This window comes from Teleopsis dalmanni, chromosome X (assembly GCF_002237135.1).
Source record: "Teleopsis dalmanni isolate 2A chromosome X, ASM223713v2, whole genome shotgun sequence".
Classification (NCBI taxonomy): Eukaryota; Metazoa; Arthropoda; class Insecta; order Diptera; family Diopsidae; genus Teleopsis; species Teleopsis dalmanni.
Genome location: NC_051848.1, coordinates 65,428,672 through 65,448,768, shown reverse-complemented (window position 1 = coordinate 65,448,768; position 20,097 = coordinate 65,428,672). Strand labels below are relative to the sequence as shown.

At 29.6% G+C, this 20,097-nt stretch overlaps 3 protein-coding genes across 3 annotated transcripts; 2 read left to right on the top strand and 1 right to left on the bottom strand.

Annotated features, from left to right (window-relative positions):
- The first annotated feature begins 534 nt into the window (after positions 1 to 534).
- On the top strand, positions 535 to 3,564 carry LOC119688039 (mitochondrial fission 1 protein). Its single transcript, XM_038102661.1, has 5 exons — positions 535 to 800; positions 886 to 1,002; positions 1,089 to 1,256; positions 3,241 to 3,353; positions 3,527 to 3,564. Exons 1-5 carry the CDS (start codon positions 756 to 758, stop codon positions 3,546 to 3,548), a joined length of 465 nt encoding a protein of 154 aa, XP_037958589.1. The 5' UTR covers positions 535 to 755; the 3' UTR covers positions 3,549 to 3,564.
- Positions 3,565 to 4,100: 536 nt separating this feature from the next.
- Positions 4,101 to 6,136, bottom strand: LOC119688038 (2-oxoisovalerate dehydrogenase subunit beta, mitochondrial). The gene is made up of 4 exons (XM_038102659.1): positions 6,076 to 6,136; positions 5,110 to 5,994; positions 4,563 to 4,655; positions 4,101 to 4,500 (listed from the first exon to the last, which is right to left on the bottom strand). The coding sequence occupies exons 2-4, from the start codon at positions 5,884 to 5,886 to the stop codon at positions 4,273 to 4,275; spliced, it is 1,098 nt and encodes a 365-aa protein (XP_037958587.1). The 5' UTR covers positions 5,887 to 5,994; positions 6,076 to 6,136; the 3' UTR covers positions 4,101 to 4,272.
- Positions 6,137 to 9,394: 3,258 nt separating this feature from the next.
- Positions 9,395 to 13,427, top strand: LOC119689679 (serine/threonine-protein kinase haspin homolog). Its single transcript, XM_038104561.1, has 8 exons — positions 9,395 to 9,532; positions 9,593 to 9,912; positions 9,975 to 10,247; positions 10,316 to 10,777; positions 10,849 to 11,312; positions 11,369 to 11,572; positions 12,688 to 12,983; positions 13,064 to 13,427. Exons 1-8 carry the CDS (start codon positions 9,441 to 9,443, stop codon positions 13,266 to 13,268), a joined length of 2,316 nt encoding a protein of 771 aa, XP_037960489.1. The 5' UTR covers positions 9,395 to 9,440; the 3' UTR covers positions 13,269 to 13,427.
- Positions 13,428 to 20,097: the final 6,670 nt, after the last annotated feature.

Genomic DNA, 20,097 nt, shown 5'->3' with positions numbered 1-20,097 from the left:
TAGAGACGTTTCAATAACTTAAATTATTAAAGTTTACTCATATATTAAAAACTAAATATTTGGAGTTTTCAGAAATTTTTCTGTGATAATATATTAAAATATTATATAATAGAAAGATTTATTTACAATTATAAACATTGTGACAGTCTGATGGTCCACTTTTTTGAAATAAGAATCCAAATTTTGAAAATTTTTCATTTTTGCATTCTTCTTCTTCTTCTTGTTCTTGAGTTAGTGCTATTACGCACTCTATTACTCTATAAGGGCTTATGACTACCCCACACTAGGCTTTAACTATGCTAAGAAATTATTTATTTGTCTTTTAATTGATGGCGGACCTTAAATCAGCATATCTTCCGGAGAATCCAGAAGTGGACTTGAGGATTGTTAGGGCACTTAATTTGTAAAATTAAATAATAAAATAATTTTTTTATAATCAATGTTGCATTTTTTTTTTTTTGAAAACAATTTCTTTGATATAATAAAATAATACATATATCATTAGTTTGACTAAAACATAAAATTATATCTATAGAAATATTTATTTAAAAAAAGTTTGCGGCGAAAAAATTTCTCATTCCATTCCGCATTCAACTTCGTCAAAAGTTCGTTTCGCCTCATATGCTTGCGTAGTTTGTTGCTAGAAAAATATCTTAAATCATTTGGAAATATATTTGTTCAAACAATTTGCTCTTAAAATTCATTTTGTGTAAGGTTTTTGTCATAAATTTTAAAAAATTTTATTTGTTGACACAATGGAAGAGCTGCTAAATGACATTGTACCTCAGGATGAGCTGGAAGTAAGTAATTCAAATTGATTGTATAAATATGAATATACGTGCATATGTATGTGAATTATTTTTTACAACTAAATTTTCTTTGAAGAAATTCGAGAAGAAATATCATCAGGAATTGGAGTTGGATGGTGAGGCAACAACTGAATCCAAATTTGAGTACGCTCTCTGCTTGGTACGGAGCAGATACTCAAATGATGTGCGTAAGGTAAATAAGCAAATGAATCATCAGTTTGTTGTGAAATTATTTTAGCTTAAAAATTAATTACATATTTTTAAAAAAATTCTTTAAAGGGAATAATGATTTTGGAAGATTTAGCTCGCACCCATCCTGAAGGTAAACGGGACTACATTTATTATTTGGCTTTTGGCAATGCTAGAATAAAGAACTACACTGAAGGACTAAAATATTGTCGTGCTTTCCTTGAAATCGAATCCAATGATCAAGTTCGTTCATTAGAGGTAATTAAACCAAAAACAAAAAAAAATACTTAAATTATGTATTAGATTATGTATATGCAGTACATTGCATTACGTGGATATAGTATATATTTACATATATATATGTTTATATATATAATATGCATAGATTAAAATCGCAATACACAATTCTGCATTGATAAGAAAATATGGTTTGGAAATTCCATATTAAAGTCCAATAGAAGAGTTTTTAAGTAGTAAATTACAAAGAAACAAAATTATTTTTGGCTAATCATAAAGCTGTTTTGAGTAATGCCAAGTACTCATCATTTGTAATTCAAAGAATTAAACACTGTTTGAAGTGCTTTTTGAGAGCAATCATAAAATGTCTACATTGCGCTAATTGACTAGTTCCAAGAACGCACAAGTTCTCGTTCCGGAGCCAATTGTCGTGCCGTTCAGTACTCACAAAAGGTACTACACAAACAGGTGTCAGCGGACTGCAACAACATACTTATGAAACCGCAATTCTCTTTAAACTCATATAACTTTACAACACAAATTTTATTTATATATATTTTAGTCAAGATATATTCCAAAATAAACAAGACTTACTATAAAAAAGTAAGTTTATATCAAGTTAATTTCATATATCAGTAAAGTAGAACCCTTTATAGTATATTGTGTACTCTCTTCACTTTGAACTCCACGTCATAAATAACAAGTTAGCTGCTCTTATTATCAAGTGAATTACGAATTAATTACAATAAATATATATATTATCTTTGAATTAGCGATAATGATTGATATAGGTTTATTCCGGTCTATCTCCAGCTCAAAAAGTGCCCGGATTTTGTATATAAAACACACAAATTTAAATTTTATTCCAAATTTCTTTTATCTTCTTCTGAAGCGATACACATATACCAACGCTTAACCCAATCTTCCATACACTTTTCGTAGGCCCGTGAAGGTATGGCTTTTAGTTTCTTCTGTTTTACCGATTCAATCGACTCAAAACGCTTACCTCGAAGGGGCAATTTGAGTTTCGGGAACAGGAGTTTCACACGGATCCAGATCGGGTGAATATGGTGCCTGAGCGATAACAGTGGTGCCGTGTTTGCACTTGAGGTAGTCTCACATTAACCACATTAACCATATGTCAAGAAAGGGTGAACCAAGATAACAAAAAAAGGTCTATTACTTAAGGAGTAGTTAACAAACAAACAAAATCCGAATAATTTTTAAGCAGAATGTATATACAATAGGTGGCTTTTAGCAAACAATGATCCGCTCAATTTACATGCAAAAAAATAAAAATGGGTTGAACCAGCAATTGAACTGGTTCACATTCTGGTTCAATGTGAAATGTATGTACAAAATAAAAGTGGAACATATTTCATTCAAAATGTCGTTGGTAATGCGATTTTAACATATGATAACGCTTTATTTTTATTTTTAAAACTAATGATTATCCGTCTGTTATCCACTTTGAGATATTGAGCATTTATTATATCTTCCTCCTTAGAATACATATACTGAATGAATTCATTATGAATTTCGTCATTTTGTGTACGCTCAATTAAATTTTTTATTGAAAATGTTCTCTGTTGTTCCATAAAATGCAACAATCGACGAAACCCTGTTTTCATGCAACCAAAATGACTTCTATAACAATTCTTGCCCGCAAATATACTCTTGGGTGCTATGAGAACTTGGTGATCTGAAAGAGAAAACTGCATCTGTGTGTAGGACTGTTATGCCACGTTTCTATTCGATCTCACTGATGTGTGTTCCATTACAATAGGTGTCGATGTATACATGTTGAGAGCAGGGCTCCACTGAACATGTTGCTCTTAGGTTGACTATCTGTGTGGCATGCAAGTAGATGTTGCTCAGTCAGTCAAATGTAGTCTTTAGCTTTTAAAGCAGAATATAAATATACATATTAAGCATCAAATATAATATAATATAATATAATATTTATAAACTATAAATAATAACGTTTGTTGGTTTTTATTTTCAGGAGCACATCAAAAAGCAATCTGACAAGGAAATGACAAAGGGAATGGTAGTTGCTGGAGGTGCAGTTCTTGTACTAGGCGGCATTATAAGTCTCGGTCTGGCATTGGCTAAAAAGTAATAGCTCCAAACAAAAAACAAAAATTCATTTTATTTTAAAAAACTTTGTCCTGTTAATTCATAAATTTATTTATTTATGTATTCATGAATGCATGCACACTTTGTTTCACACTTGGTATGTAAAAACATTGCATTTAAACTGATCGAAATATTTTCCTTTGTATTTATAGTAAACAAAAACGTGATAAATAAAGAGCATAGAAAAGGATTTTATGTGAGCTATTGTTGATTATATTTACGTTAATTTTTATTCCGGATTCCATTTTCTAATAAACATAAAGTACCGTAAAATCATCGGACGCACTAAGAATCCGACTACAAATTTTAATTAATGTGACTTCCAAATCCTATAATATAGTTAAAAACAAATACAACGTTATGTTAAAATATTAAATTGTATCTTATGCATAATTGTACAACTTACGTGATAGGACTTCAGGGTCCATTAAAGAGAAAGTATATTCCAAATTATAAACCAAAAATAATATATTTCTATACTACTTGTATATCTAAACAAAACAAAAAAATCTCAAAAGATATCATGTGTAATGTAAGAATTTGTTAATTGGCATTTGTTATGAATAAGTATCTTTTATGAATGTTATATAATATTAATGATTTATTAATGGTTTGACTAATTTAGAAAAAAGAAAAAGATATGTGTTTTATAACTAGACTTTTATATTTTTGTTGAATAGTTTTTTCAATTTTATGTTAATAGATTTTAGTTAAAAAATTTCCAAAATCTTTAAATATAACTTAAACCAATAAAATTTCGTAAATAAATGCATTCGTTACTTAAAAGTCAAAAACACTGCAATCTCGAAAATTGCATCAAAAGTGTGCATATATGAAATATGCAATATATGGTAGTCATGCTAAGTGGCTTCTATGATCTATGGTCCGTCTTGCTCAGTTAATAATTGACTACTTCCTTAATTGCTGTTAAACAACGATATTTGTTAGGCAAGTAAAACGGTTCGAATACATGGGGGAACGGAGTATCCCAACCGGTCACACGTTTAACTGGTGCTTCCAGGTGTAGGAAGCAATTCTCCTGTATTGACGCTGCTAACTCGGAACCAAAGCCTTGTGTAAGTGGAGCTTCATGCGCTACAACAACACGGCCAGTTTTCTTCACCGACTAAAAAATTCATGAAACTAACTTCTGAACTTATTCAACCAAAATAGAAATTATAAACTAACCTTTATAACTGTTTCCTTATCCCAAGGCAGTATAGAAACTAAATCGATAACTTCACAGTTGATATTTAATTGCTGTTTGGCTAAGTCGGCAACCTGGAAGAATATTACAATAAGAGATTTTGTCACATAATGTACAGAGGAGTTACTGAATGATGATTGTAAATAGCAATGGAATTTATAAAAAAAAAAATATATGGTAGGTAAGCTGATGCACTTCTCTTACTAATAGAATAAATATATTTATTAGAACAATATTTAACAAAGTAGCAAAGTGCTAAATAAGGTAAAGTGTGGAGCTACTTCAAGGAAAATAGATATCATAAGTAAGCACTAGAATGAAACTGCTGGCTTTGAAATTGTCTTTTTATGAGGTTTAGATTGTATGATCGGGTAATGTAAGTGAAAAAGAACCCAGACTATGGAATGATATTCTTGAAAGCATTTTTTTAGTTGCGATAAATAATTATATTTTAAGTGTATATGATCAGTAAAGTATGAAGAAACGATGACCGTGTCATATGCTCTGGAATAAGTAAGATTTGCTTACCTCAAGCAATACGTGAACTTGTGTACCCCAACCAATCAATGTTATATCGCTACCTTGACGCAACACATCAGCTTTACCTAAATCAGAAGTGTAATTGCCTACAGGCACCTCTTCAACGGCAGCTCTATAAAGAGTTTTCGGTTCAAAAACTATACATGGATTTGGATCACGTATACAAGACAGTAACAAGCCTTTTGCTTTGATTGGTCCTCGTGGTATAACAACTTTAAGACCAGGTGTATGTGCAAAGTATGCTTCAGGACTTTGGGAGTGATATAAAGCACCATGGCCTACGGCACCGCATGGTACACGGAATGTTAGTGAACCGCAATCATAAATACCTCCACTACGATATCTATATTTTGCTGCTTCGTTCACAATTTGATCAAAAGCAGGAAATATATAATCGGCAAATTGAATTTCTGCAATAGCCGTTGATCCAGCATTAGCAACTCCAATTGCAAACCCAGCGATGCCTTGCTCACATAGTGGTGTGTTGAAAACGCGCTCTTTCCCGTACTTATCCCGTAAGTTTATGGAGCATCGAAACACACCACCAAATCCTACATCCTCACCGAAGAGTATAGCAGATGAGTCTTCTTGTAGCGCCAAATCCATTGCGTTGTTTATGGCTTGGAACATGTTCATCTTTTGACGTTCTGTAGCGGACCCATTAGTTGCCACTTTGTCGGGATAGTAGGTAAAATGACTTCGTGACAACACAGGAGTATTGGATTTAATAACATTATTGAGTAGAGATTTTGCAATTTTATTCATTTTTATATCACAGACCCACGAATTTCAGAACCAGCCACTGTCGACAGTGCAAGATCACAATTATGCAATCAAAAATCATATCATGATCATATGTTCAGAGCGTTGCCACTACATTTCAAAGCATATTAAGTGCAAGAACATTAATAAATAATTATGTTCAGTAATTTATAGTATGTTTCCACTACGTACTTAGTAAGCTTCATTTACTGAGTAAATTGCATTAACCATACAAAGAGCTTCCGTGCTTTTTAATTTACTATAAAATATAGTAAACAAAATTCGACCAAAATTATACCAAATATGACGAATGCAACATTGGAAATGATCGAAATTTGACATATTTGACACATGAAACAATATATAAACATAAACAAGCAATCAAAAAATCAAAACAAATGCGCCTATTTACACTATCATGAGCGTGAGATGAACTTGACGACAACATGAACTGTCAGTTCAGTTCACACTAATATAAACTCTCATGATCGTGAAATTTGTTATGTTTTGTGTAAACGTATGAAATGCTTGTGTTTAGTAGTGCAGAGCACAAAAATTGAGAGTATTCAGTATTAAAAGGTAAATATAAACATAACATTGCATATGAACTCACATCACGCTCTCTTCCCTGTCTCATCTATAAGTAACCGGTTTTCAAGTTCATGTTACGTTCATGATAATGTAAATCGGCCTATTGCCATAAAATTAAGAAAATAATGTGAAACAAAATTAATTTAAAATTATGATTGTTAATGTGAACAGGTTTTTAGTTCAAAATCATATAATACAGAGAGTAACGTCAAATGGTAACGTCAAATTTGAAATTGTTGTTGTTTTTAATGTAAATTAAAAAATTGAAAATAGGAGAAATTTCTATTAATACGGTCACAAGGTTATTTGTCTCATGTCACGTTCTCAACAACAAATGCCAAAATATGAAGCAAATATGGTTGCATCATATTTATAAAATAAATATTAAATATGTATTTATGTATATAGGCCGTGTGCGAGTTCGAGTAAATTGGGGTAAAATAAATTGAAATTTCCTCGGAATTTTTTGCACTGCACTTATGTAAATATTTATTTATTTATATATTGTACTTATTTATTATTTTTGGTTAAAAGTTTGCGAATGTATTTATTCATTTATTAAACAAATATAAAATTTTCACAGTGGTAATACCTAATTTATTTAATTTTTATCTAATTTACCCTACTCCAACATTCGCTGCCATACCGACATGATTTCCTATTTTCCTCAATGTACCATCAATTTACTCGAACTCGCACACAGCCATAAAAAGAGCATCAAATTATATTTTTTATTATAAGTTATACATTAAGACTGAAAAGTTTTCGGAAATTCTCATTTAAAATTCGCGCGCTGTATATTTTTCGATATTTTAAGTTTATGTAGTTTGGCAGCACTTTCCTTAATTACTATGCCAAAAATGAGCGCGATCTGTCAGACAGTTCGTTTACGGCAGCTGTTGAAACCAGTTCACCTCAGTAGTGCGTTGCGAAATGTCTTAGACGGTCGTACGACCGTCCTGAAAGGCTTTGTACCACTCATAAACTTGAGTTTTCGATAAAACTGATTCCCCATAAGCCTTTTGTAGCATTCGCAAAGATTCTGCACACGAAATTTCGTTAGAAACAAAAAATTTGATGCAAACTCTTTGTTTAATTTTTTTTTCCATTGTTTTTTTCGCAACGCACTACTGAGGTGAACTGGTTTCAACAGCTGCCGTAAACGAACTGTCTGACAGATCGCGCTCATTTTTTGCATAGTAATTGTCCTTAATTGCTGCCAAACTACATAAACTTAAAATATCGAAAAATATACAGCGCGCGAATTTTAAATGAGAATTTCCGAAAACTTTTCGGTCTTAATGTATATTGTTTCCAGTGCTTACTTAAGTTAGTTATAGCACATTCACACTGTCTCATTTAGGCGGTTTTACTCATTGTGTAATGTGTAAATACAATTTACAATTTTAAATACAGGTGTAATTTTACCGTATATATGGTATGTCTGTAGATCGAATTTTGGTATGTATACTTGCCGCCCTATGCTCCTTCTATACATATACACACTTTGATTTATATATATATACACACTTCGATTTGGTAGCACGGCATACTTGGTTTGCATACATGTAGCATCGTCTATGCCATGCTTAACTCTAACTAAAAACAGAATTTAAACTCACTTTATTAAAATAAAAACTATTTAAAAATATTTATATGTATTATTATAAAACTTTCTTTGTTTTTCAAAATTTATTTCGCGCTGTTCTTTTTCAACTTCTATTACTGCTTTATTTATTTATTTACTTTAAAAAATGCTTTAAATAAAAAAAATCCATTTGCTGCAGTATCTTAGAACTAACTTAAAAACGAACAAAAAAGAGATAAATAATATGTAAACAATAAATAACATTTAACAAATTATTAAATAAAAGATAGAAAGAGAAAAAACAAATTAAATTAAAAAATAACAAAATTTAGGATTAAAAATTTAGAACAGATTAAATTAATTAAATATAACACACAGAAAAGGTATTAAAAAACAATTAAGAAACAATTTGTGTTTCAAAAAACAGCTGTTCTGACCAAACTTTTCATAAAGCTGTTTCATGAAAATTTGTGTACACTGGCATTTTATTTGTCTTATGCTCTTAGTTGGTATTTTAGTTTTTTTATACTACGTTTACATTGTGAGATTAAGAACACGAGATTAAGTTAATCTGCATTTTAAATCTTCACCGTTTACATTATACATTGAAGATTAATTTTAACGTTTCTCTTGATGAGTTGTGTTTCGTGTGTTTGATAAATTTCTGTAAAAAATCATTTAATTAAAATTTTGTATAAAAAAATTGTAATAAATAATTTACTAAAGTGTTTTGTAGCAATAATTTAACAAATTTTAGTCATAATTTTGTACAAAACTATTATTAAACAAATTTTTTGAAAATTTACTCATTTCGGCATTTTTAAATTTTCAATGTTTGTTTTGAATAGATTTTCACATTTCTTTTCTAATTTTTCTAAGATCGTAAAAAAATTTACGATATTAAGCCATTTACAGAGTTGCATAGAAAAATAATCAGCATTTCTAAGGAGATTAAGAATTAATCTCTACCAAAAAGATATTAACTTTTGTATGGACAATCTTTGATTAAACGACGAGATTAGTACCTTAATCTTGATTTTTGCTTTAATCTATTTTTATCTCATAATGTGAACGCCGTATTATTCGAGTTTTACTACGAGTACCTCTCGTGGAGCAGACCTACCCTCAAATAAATACTTTGTCACACAAAATATTTGTGAGCTTGTGTAAACTCTAGGTTTACCTTATGTTCGTAAAATAAACAACTATGGCAACCATGTTATGGCAATACAAATAATATTTTTAAAAACGAACGTACGGACTTGTACTCGAATATATTTTATGCTATATGGATTGAATTTTTGGAATATTGCAAGTGCAATTAATATTTTTGATGAGAATTTAAAGACACTACAAAAAATTTTAAACTTAAGCTACAATGACAAATGAATTAAAAGAAATAAGTCTAGAAGATACTCTAGAAGATGATATTTGGATGGACTCCTTTGATAAATTGCTAAAAGCAAGACCGTAAGTTTTTTAATTGTAATTTACCATTTCCATACATACTTTAAACAAGTCTTGTTTTAGTGTTTTACGTGATTTGAATGTACTTAAAAAAGATGTACACGCTTCGTTAAACATTGATTCTAGCGTAGAGAATTCCATCGTGGATAATTGTGATATGACAGATTTGCCGCAAAAGCAGACGCTCGTAGTTACCTCAAATTGCAATAGTTCCATATCTACGCCGTTAACAAAAATTCGTGCCTTTAATCCATTTATATGTTCGTTGTCTCCAATCGGCGCTTGGCAATATCGCTTTTTTGATAACTTACAAACAAATAACGATAACTCAAATGTTCAATTTTCGCACGGCACACCAAACAAACCGGAAATGATTGTGGAAGGTACGGTAAAAAAATTCATATTCTAATTGCAATGAAATAACATGCTATGCATTGTTTTTCAGAAAATAATTCACTACGTTCTGACGAAAATTTATCAGTACAATATGTGAAGGAAAAGGAACTCTCATTATTACCAATTCCTAATAAAGAAACAAGAGAGAAACAGCGACGTATCCGTTTTCAATCAATTCTGGATAAAACAAATTCTTCAAAAATTATGCGCTCGAGTGCACCAGTCTCCTATAAAAACGCATCACGAGCTAATAATACAATAGTTAAACCTGACAAAGCAAAGAAGCCGATCAGTGTGAGCCGCCGTTCCGAAAACTCAAAAAGTATGTAATGTAATTATCAATTATATATTTATACTCTAATTAAAGTATTTGTTTTGATCAATTTTTAGATGGCAAATCAAAAAGTACTTTAGAGTTTTGTGCTCCATCTGTGCAAATTGGAAAACGTAAGTCAAAGTATGTAAATCCAGCAAAAGAGTGTGAATCCAAAAGTGGTGTACTTATTAATAATTCTAAAGAAAACGATAAAGATATGTTAGGGCAGCGTACATCAAATCATTTCGATAAACTATGTAATATAGAGATATTAATAAATTCCCAAAGAGCTGAAGAAGATGTAAGCGATGTAGTATTGACTAATCAAAATGATGCTCTTGAAAAAGAGAAACATTCATTATTACCAATACCACATAAGGAAACAAATGAAACAAGTCAACATGTTTGTTCCGAAATAACTGCAGATGACACTATTTTAAGATGTAGATCTTCAACACAATCTATAAGTTCGTTAATGAAAACTGGGAAATGGAGAAAATCGCTTAACGCGTGGCGCCGTACTCAAAATCTACAAAGTAAATAAATTTTGTGATTTAAATGTTAATATCTTAATTTTATTAAAGTGTTTGTTTTGATAATTATTCAGATGGTAAACCAAAAACTTCTAATATTTATGTTATTGCTGAAGAATCTGTAGAGATTTGTAACGTATCCATGCGAATTGGAAACCGTAAATCTATGTATATAAAATCAGAAGCAGACATTGAAGCCGTAAGTTACAAAGAATGTCAAAAACAAGTACTGGCACGGTGTCAGCAGCGTGTACCAAAGCAATTCAATAAATTATATAATGAAGATTTATTGGAAAATTGTCGGAAGATTGGAGAAGGTGCTTACGGTGAAGTATTTATCAACAATATTGACAACGCAGACGATGCTTATGGTACGGTAATGAAAATAATTCCCATTGATGGTGAAATAGCAGTAAATGGCGAAGTTCAAAAAACGTTTGAACAAATTTTGCCCGAAATAGTAATTACAATGGAGTTAAGTAATTTAGATAGTATAGAAAATCCTAATTCAACGATTGGATTCGTTAAAATAAACAGAGTATGTAATTCAAATGAATCAAAATATGAATATGTTAATTTTGTTTGAAATTAAAGGTTACTTGCGTCAAAGGGAAATATCCAACACATTTAGTTAACCTTTGGGAAGCATATGATGAGGAAAAAACGTCTGAAAATGATCATCCAGCCATATTCACAAATACACAACTATATATTGTATTGGAATTAGAATATGGTGGTCAAGATTTAGAAAAATTTGAATTTACAAATGCTGAACAATCATACTATATATTTCAACAAGTAATTTATATTAAATTATATTAACTTATATTAACTTATATTTTCAAGCATTTGTTTTAAGTGTTTCGAATGTTATTCAAACTACTTAAAGCTTCAAAGATTTTGATGTGCGAGTTCTCATTTAGCTAGAGCACAATGAGTCGTAGTAGAGCCTATGGCTTATTTTCCTATGTGCATTACTTACTGTGTGTATAACAGTAAAAAAAATTAAAAGCTATAGAGAGCAGTGCAGTCGAGAATTATCCCACAAAAAAGAGAGTATTCTACTAATGTTTGGTTTTGAGCTCAGTCCATACACATTTTTTGCTTAAGCTGTCAAAAACTTTTTTATAGTGCTTTAATAGTACATAGATATAGCATTGATTGTATCTGAACTAATTATTTAATTACTATTCGAAATATATGGTTAATTCAACTTTATCGATCATGTTGGAACCTATAGTACACATTCTAAAATTATTTTTATGAATACGTATCTCACGCAACGTCATTCCTTACCATTGCAGATATCAGAGAACAAAGTATGGAGTGTGTTCGCAAACAGATGTGGTCACTCTTACTTATTATATTTATTTATAATATTTTTGTGGCTATGGTAAAAGTTGTTGAAGTACTTGATGACCAGAGTAAGCGGGTTTTTATTAACAGTCAATTAAGTTTTTTAAATCACATTTATAAGTTTATTTGAACATTGTGATGTTTGAGTAAATTTAAATTGCTCAATAACTTAACTTACTGCAATATCGTTAAAAAATTAAAAGATTTTTCTTGTGAGAAAGTTTGTCTGCTCAATTAACTCGACTTTAAATATACTGCATACCATGTTTACATATGTATTTAAAGATTTTATTTAAGTGCAAATAGTTTCCAAAATGTACGGTTCTACGTCCGTTTTCAAACGGTCCGCTGTGCTCAAGCCAAATGTACGAATCATACCCATCCAAATACTTACACTGCTGAGTAGTGTGAATAATATTTGATGCTTTATTCTAAATGTCATTCTATGCATAGAATTTACAGACTATGTAAAGAGTTGAAATTTCAATAAATAATAATAAATGTTAACTATTTTATACATTATTTATTAATTAAAATATTATTTTTCTATATATTAGTTGGCAATATCTTTGGCTGTTGCTGAGGAAGTGTTTCAATTCGAACATCGTGATTTGCATTGGGGAAATATTTTGATAAAAAAAACTACAGAAAAACATTTTCAATACAAATTAAATGGTGAACTTGTGACGTTGCCTAGTAAAGGCATTAAAGCATCTATTATTGACTATACGCTTTCACGTATGACATATGGTAATTATGTTTATTATAATGATATCTCTAAAGACGACGAACTATTCGAAGCAACAGGCGATTATCAGTTTGATATTTATCGTATGATGAAGACAGAGCTAAAGTAAGATATAATAAACATGTAATAATAATGCATTTTGTCATTAATATATTAATTTTGTTTTTTTTTTTTTTATAATATAGAAACGAGTGGGATGTTTATAAACCTAAAACTAATATTTTTTGGCTATCTTATGTCGCAGCGAAATTGATCAATGACGTGAAATATAAAAATAAGCGAGCAAAAATTCACACAACTTATATTAAAAAGCTAAAACAGGTCAAGGAGTATATTCTAAACTACGACAGTGTCGGAGAATTCGCCAGAGAATTTATTATTGCAAAGTAGCTTAAGAATTTATTTTGTACGTTCGTGATATATAGCAATAGCGATTTATTTTTTAAATTTTATTATTTAGCGTAAGGAATATTTTTACCAAAAGTAACACAAACTAACTGTGTCGCCGATTTTAGAATTTTCAATATGAAAATGAATATCTATTTTTTATATTCGTGTTTTTGACAATTTGACGGTAACGAAAATTTTACCAAAAAGCTAGCTATATAGCTAAAGTCTTAACTGTTCAGGGCTTTATTTATTTTTTTACATTCGTCTATTGAAGATGAAATTTGTTTAAAATGCTATATTTCTATATATATATTTATATTAAATGCTATATATGAAATTTGTTTAAAATGCTATATATAGTCTTCGTTTTGACACCCTTATTTATTTTTTACATCCCTCTATTGAAAGTAACAAAATTTGTTTAAAATGCTAAATAAAGTCTCCATTGTGACGACTTTGTTTATTTTTTACATTCATTTATTAAAGATGATGAAGTTCGGCTAAACTGCTATACAGAGTTTCTGTTCTGAGGACTTTATTTGTTTTTTAGATTCATCTACTTAAGATGATGGAAATTTGTTCAAAATTTTATATAAGGCGTTCATTGTGTCGACTTTATTTATTTTTTACTCAGCTATTTAAGGTGGCGGAATTTTGTCTGAAATTCTAAATAAAACCTCCACTGTGACAATTTTATATATAATATATTATTTATAATATAGCAATATTTATACAAGAATTATTTATTTTTTAAATGCGTTTATATAAAGCATTTAAAATTACTTTAAAGTGCTCGTGCCATGACAGCTTGTCGAAAATATTTCTTTTTTTACTATATGAGTAGTTATATATTTAAATATTTTGTTTACTATTTTGAATTTTGTTTTTCTTTTTGTTGTATATATTTTTTATATATATCTTGTATTTGATATAATCTGAAATTATATAAAAAACTTTATTTTTATATGCTTTTCATATATGTATTAAAATAGATATATTTCGACAAACCTATCAGTACTGACTACATTATATAAGTATATTTTGTATATATGGTATTTATATAATAGCTTAGTTCTTAAATTGTTATACTTGTCTTCGGTTATTTTTGATAATAAGCGAATATTGTAAATTTCGTTTTTCGAAGTTAATAAACCGATTCAATGAAGTCTGTTTTTTTTGTTTGCGTTAGTGGAAAATCCGTCTGTCAGTCCATAGGCTGGTAAATGTTTTAATTATATAAATCATTAAAAATAATTCTTAATTTCAATTTCTCAACACTTATTATTTTATATATACTTAACAATTTTAACATATTTATTTAACAAAATTTTAACAATTGATTACATCGGTATTAATACAATAGTAAAATAGGCTTTTCAAGTACAAGGTAATGCTAATAAGGATTTTTACAAAGCAGGATATCGCATTCGACAGGATACTCAGATATTTGATGCTCTAGAATAAATATTTGCTATTAATATAACAAATAACGTCAGTTGTATGTAAATCATATCGTACGATAGCGCTCAGATTTTATTCCATTTAATCTAAATGAGAGATATTCCATACCATAGAATGGTATCGGGCATCAATTTAAATACTTGTTTATATTCAATATTACGATTTTTAATGGTTGCGATCATGGATGTAGCCATGAAGCAGGAAAGGGTTAATTTTTATATTTCAATTTTAAAAACAAATATTATTCCAATTAAATGAGTAATGATTAGTAAAAGTCAATTAGTAAAAGCAATTTTTACACTAACTAGAATAAGCAACTTGAAATAAAGTCAAATATCTTGAAAACTAGGGAATATTGACGTAGAGCATTGTGGAAACAGTTGCTTAAAATAGTTGTCTTTATTAAAATCTGTTGTAAATTATTAATTTATATATCGTTTTCTAAAGTAAAACATATTAGAAGAGAGTGTAGGTTGAAACAACGGGAACTTGATCTCATAATACAATACTTATATGAAAATAGAACTTCAAAATAATTAGTTATATTTATTACTTTATATATGTTTTGTATTTTTAATATTGCTTCTTTAAATCATTTGTATGCAGTATATCTAGCACTATTTATGTATATGTTCGAAACGTTGAACTTTGTTTTTTATGTTAGTATTTTTGTTTTCACTATAACAAGATCTAAACAGCGGACAACGAATCTGTACACTAAAGCCCTCTCTTTATAAAAAAATGTTTGGCAAATAATGAAAACACTTTATATCAGATTAATTTTTATCAATAATAGTATATAGTATACACCAAAAAGTAATAGTATATCTCTGAAAAATTTTAAATTTTTTATTTAAAATTAATTTTTTTACCAAAAAAATTACCTCGTTTGGAATAGAGTAGGGTTCTACTCTATTGCTACCGATGTAGCAGCTACCAGTTTAAAACTGTTTATGAACTGTACTTGCTCAAAAATGAAGAAAATCAGAACGTCACCATCAGTGACATTCGGAACATATCAATGATGTCCGCTATTATATTTCCATGTATGACATTTTAACGAGACTTTGTTCCATATGATATTTTCAGAGAATCATCGAGTTATTTAAACAAGCGGCTGACTTTATAGTCTACAGAAATAGTGCTATTGTGTTACTTCTTAAGTAGTGTCACTTGCTGACATTAGTGGACACACTAGTCTATGCGGACAAATCAATACTGACCTCAACATTGAAAGCAAACATTAAATGAATAAAGCTTTAATTATTCGAAAAAGTGATAGAAGATTTGGACCCTAGAATGAAATTTCAAAAATGTTTCGCTTGTGATTCGTCATTAATGTCTAAATAAGTGATGATTTCTTAGTAGGTTTTATTTATGCATTATACTATAAGATGATAATGGTTGATATACCTATCGAAATACGTCTTTAGCTAAAAATATTGGTACTGCTAGTAAAAATGCATTTGGCCACTTCTTTCTGCACATTCTGGCGTTATAAAGTTTTGTTACCAATCGGTGCTATGCTACTTTAACAACTGTGTCAAGCGCAATTTCGGAATCCAAGTGGTATTTTTATATCACAGTTAGGTCTAAAAATTTTCATTATAAACAAAATAAGATTTATTCGTTATGATAACACTCGTCTACTAGTACTCGTCTTATGTGGCTATACATGAATAAATCGGTAGCTATTAATGAAATATGGTTAAATTTGAGAGGGAACCCAGAGATATCATATTACCGAGAGTATAATCTACCGTCGATGAACTTAATGTTTTCAATCAAAGGTCGAATTCTGAACCTATTTCCATACCACCAACTATCTTGTAATATTGTAGATTATTTCTAAATCATTTTTGATCGGTACAGATTCTATACTGCAAGAGTGTCTCTTTTCCAGCGAACGGTTAACAGTAAAAATCTTCATCTTGTTAATTTTGAAAACACTCTTCCTTATATATTCCATCCTTACATAAAATTGGTTAATTTTTTCCATTTTAAATTTGTAAGTCAGTATTTGATATGTGATCGAAGGTGAACTCATCTTACTTATATCCATTTAAGTTTCCCGATTGGATTTACTCTACATTAATTACATTGCTGTTAATCACTGCAAAATTTTTGGTATCACTGCCGTTTTCAAAGTGGTTTGTAAGGAATGTCTATTAATTTGTCGAATGACATCTGTCAACCTAATTGCATTTTGATCTTATTTTATTATTTCTTAACTTCTCTATCGGTTTAAAATAATAGAATAAATATAATACTGCATTTATAAAAGAGGACAAATAGTAACGATTCTTCAGTTTAATATGACATAGTAGCTGTGGAATATAGTCATGCTATGTAAAAGTTGTAGATTAATTCGTGTTGCCACAGGCACCATACAAACGGATATCTTCTGTACTACATTGTGAACTCTTAGCAGATTTTGTGAGTAATGGATATATACCTAAATGCTTCACTGCTCAACCTACTGGAAACTTTATACATATAGCAGTAAAGAATATAATTTATTTAGCACTATATGTGGGGTTCTCGAACTTAAAATTTCTGGATAATTACCAATACATAAAAATACCTTTGAATTAATTTTTTGCAATAAATTTAAGAATGCAGATCTGTAGATTAGCTTTTTGGGGCCCATGATGAATAGGAAAAACTGTAGTTAACTTATAGACTTATAGATTAATTGACATTAACATTAACAAAAAGTAAATTTGTTAATGTTGTACACTCTCTGAGAGATTAGTAAATATTTTTACGGATCTATTAGTTCCTCGTTTTCACTTAATTGTTGGTTAAAAATAATAAATAAATTAATAAATAGTGGTAAAGAAAAATTCAAAAGACTTAAGAATAATCTTCAAAGAATGTATTCGTTGGTATATAATATATTGAATATATTGAATTTTTTAACAGCGAAATTAAAAACAAAATTTTTTTTCTGCATTCAACCTGAAACTTAAACTGTGTTTCCAAACAGTTAACCATCGGTTTGATGATGTTCAGAGTTGATCTGGAGGGTGTACTAACTTCTTTCATAAGATCTGGAAATTTTTTTGTAGGACATTCAATTGTCGGACTGCATCAGTACTTTTAAATATCAATTATAAGTTGTTCAGGAAAGGTTCTACCAATTTTATTTAAAACAATTTATTCAAATCGTGAATAAAATAAAAAAGTTTGGACCAAGGAATACCGACATGCATTGTTTCTGCCAAGAAACGAGTGTAGTCTGGAATCAAGAGACAGACATTGTTAATCTGTCGAGAAAAGCACAACAGATCTAATAGGTTGTAGTTAACTTTGTAGTGTCCCTTCTAATAATAAATAAAAAAATAAATTGAACTATCCTATGTACTTTTACGAATGATTCAGCACAGTTTGCTAGAGGCAACATTTGGTCTTGTGTCATAGTTTTATGGAATATGGAAAGCGCGACTTTCTATTTTGATTTATTTAAAGTTTCATTTGATGTTGGTCGACTCTACTGTATTATTGTTTTGAGCATTGCCAAGTTATCAGTGGTCTTTAGAATGGTTCATTTTAGAACGGTTTTAAAGGTCTGTATATAATTGCTGAACCGTAATTGTCAGATGCAGAATTTTGAACATAATATGAATTTGACATTATGATATCTGTGTGACGACCATGATACAATATAATGCATAACCTTAAAGTTCTTTGATTTGACCACTTCTATCATAAATTTTCGATTAAGTAACATCAGATTATTATTTTCTTGGACTGTTTGGGATGTCAAAACCTTTAACCGAGTCACAAATTACTTTTATCATTATACCATATGATGGTATAATGGTTATATCAAAGATTCTTGATAACTCTGCAGAAACTTGATGAGGTATATTACCATATTCTTTATGTTTGGTTACTTCACATTTTTTGGGATTATATAAAGTGACATTAATGCCAATATTGCTTCAAGCCTCTTTAAATTAATTGGTGTGTTGTATTTATTTGACAAAGTATCGGGTTGATTTCAACAATTTTCGATAATTTGGCACAATTCTATTCGGGGCACTTCAATTTTACACCGCATTTATGTAAATAGAATCAACTAATTGGATTAATTTTTTTTATTATGTTATATGCCAATATATTATGCCTTATTTCTCGATATATGTAAGTTTACATTTGAAAATTTCTTGCATTAATGTCTTACAAAAACTACATATGCCATAGGGCGTAATTTTTTCACTAATTAGAATAAGCAACTTGAAATAAAGTCAAATATCTTGAAAACTAGGGAATATTGACGTAGAGCATTGTGGAAACAGTTGCCTAAAATAGTTGTCTTTATTAAAATCTGTTGTAAATTATTAACTCATTTATCGTTTTCTAAAGTAAAACATATTAGAAGAGAGTGTAGGTTGAAACAACGGGAACTTGATCTCATAATATAATACTTATATGAAAATAGAACTTCAAAATAATTAGTAATATTTATTACTTTATATATAATTTGTATTTTTAATATTGCTTTTTTAAAACTTTTGTATGCAGTATATCTAGCACTATTTGTGTATATGTTCGAAACGTTGAACTTTGTTTTTTATGTTAGTATTTTTTTTTCACTATAACAAGATCTAAACAGAGGAAATGAATCTGTACTCTATAGCCCTTTTTACAAATATTTGGTAGAAAATGTTTACAAAGTGCTAGACCATAAGACCTATTTCTTATTTTTATCGCAGAAGCTTTGTTAATTAAAAAAATTACCTCATTTGAAATAGACTAGAAACACTGCCTCCGATGCAACAGCTACCAGTTTGAAACTGTTTATGAACTGTACTTGCTCAAAAATGAAGAAAATCAGAACGTCAGCGTCACTGTCATTGGAAACATGTCCCTGCGATTTATATTTCCATGTAAATCGCAGGAATCAAGAAATATTAAAACAGGCGGCTGACTTTATTGTCTCCAGAAACAAAGTTTTCAATAACGTGTCATATGCTGCCGTTATAACACAGGTTAGTCTATACAGCCAAGTCAATGTCGCATATAACCGCCGAAATTTCATTAGATATATTACCACGTCTATCATATTCTTAGATTTGGTTAATTCACATTATCATTTTTTTGGACTCTATAAAGTATCTTGGATGTCAAAACTATTAAGTTACAAATTGCTTTGACCATGATGCCATATCATGCGAGACTTTAGGGATGTTTGATAACTCTCCAAAAATTTAAAGAAATACATTGTGACCGAAAGGTTTTCGGAGGTTCTCATTTAAAATTCGCGCGCTGTATATTTTTCGATATTTTAAGTTTATGTAGTTTGGCAGCACTGTCCTTAATTACTATGCAAAAAATGAGAGCGATCTGTCGGACAGTTCGT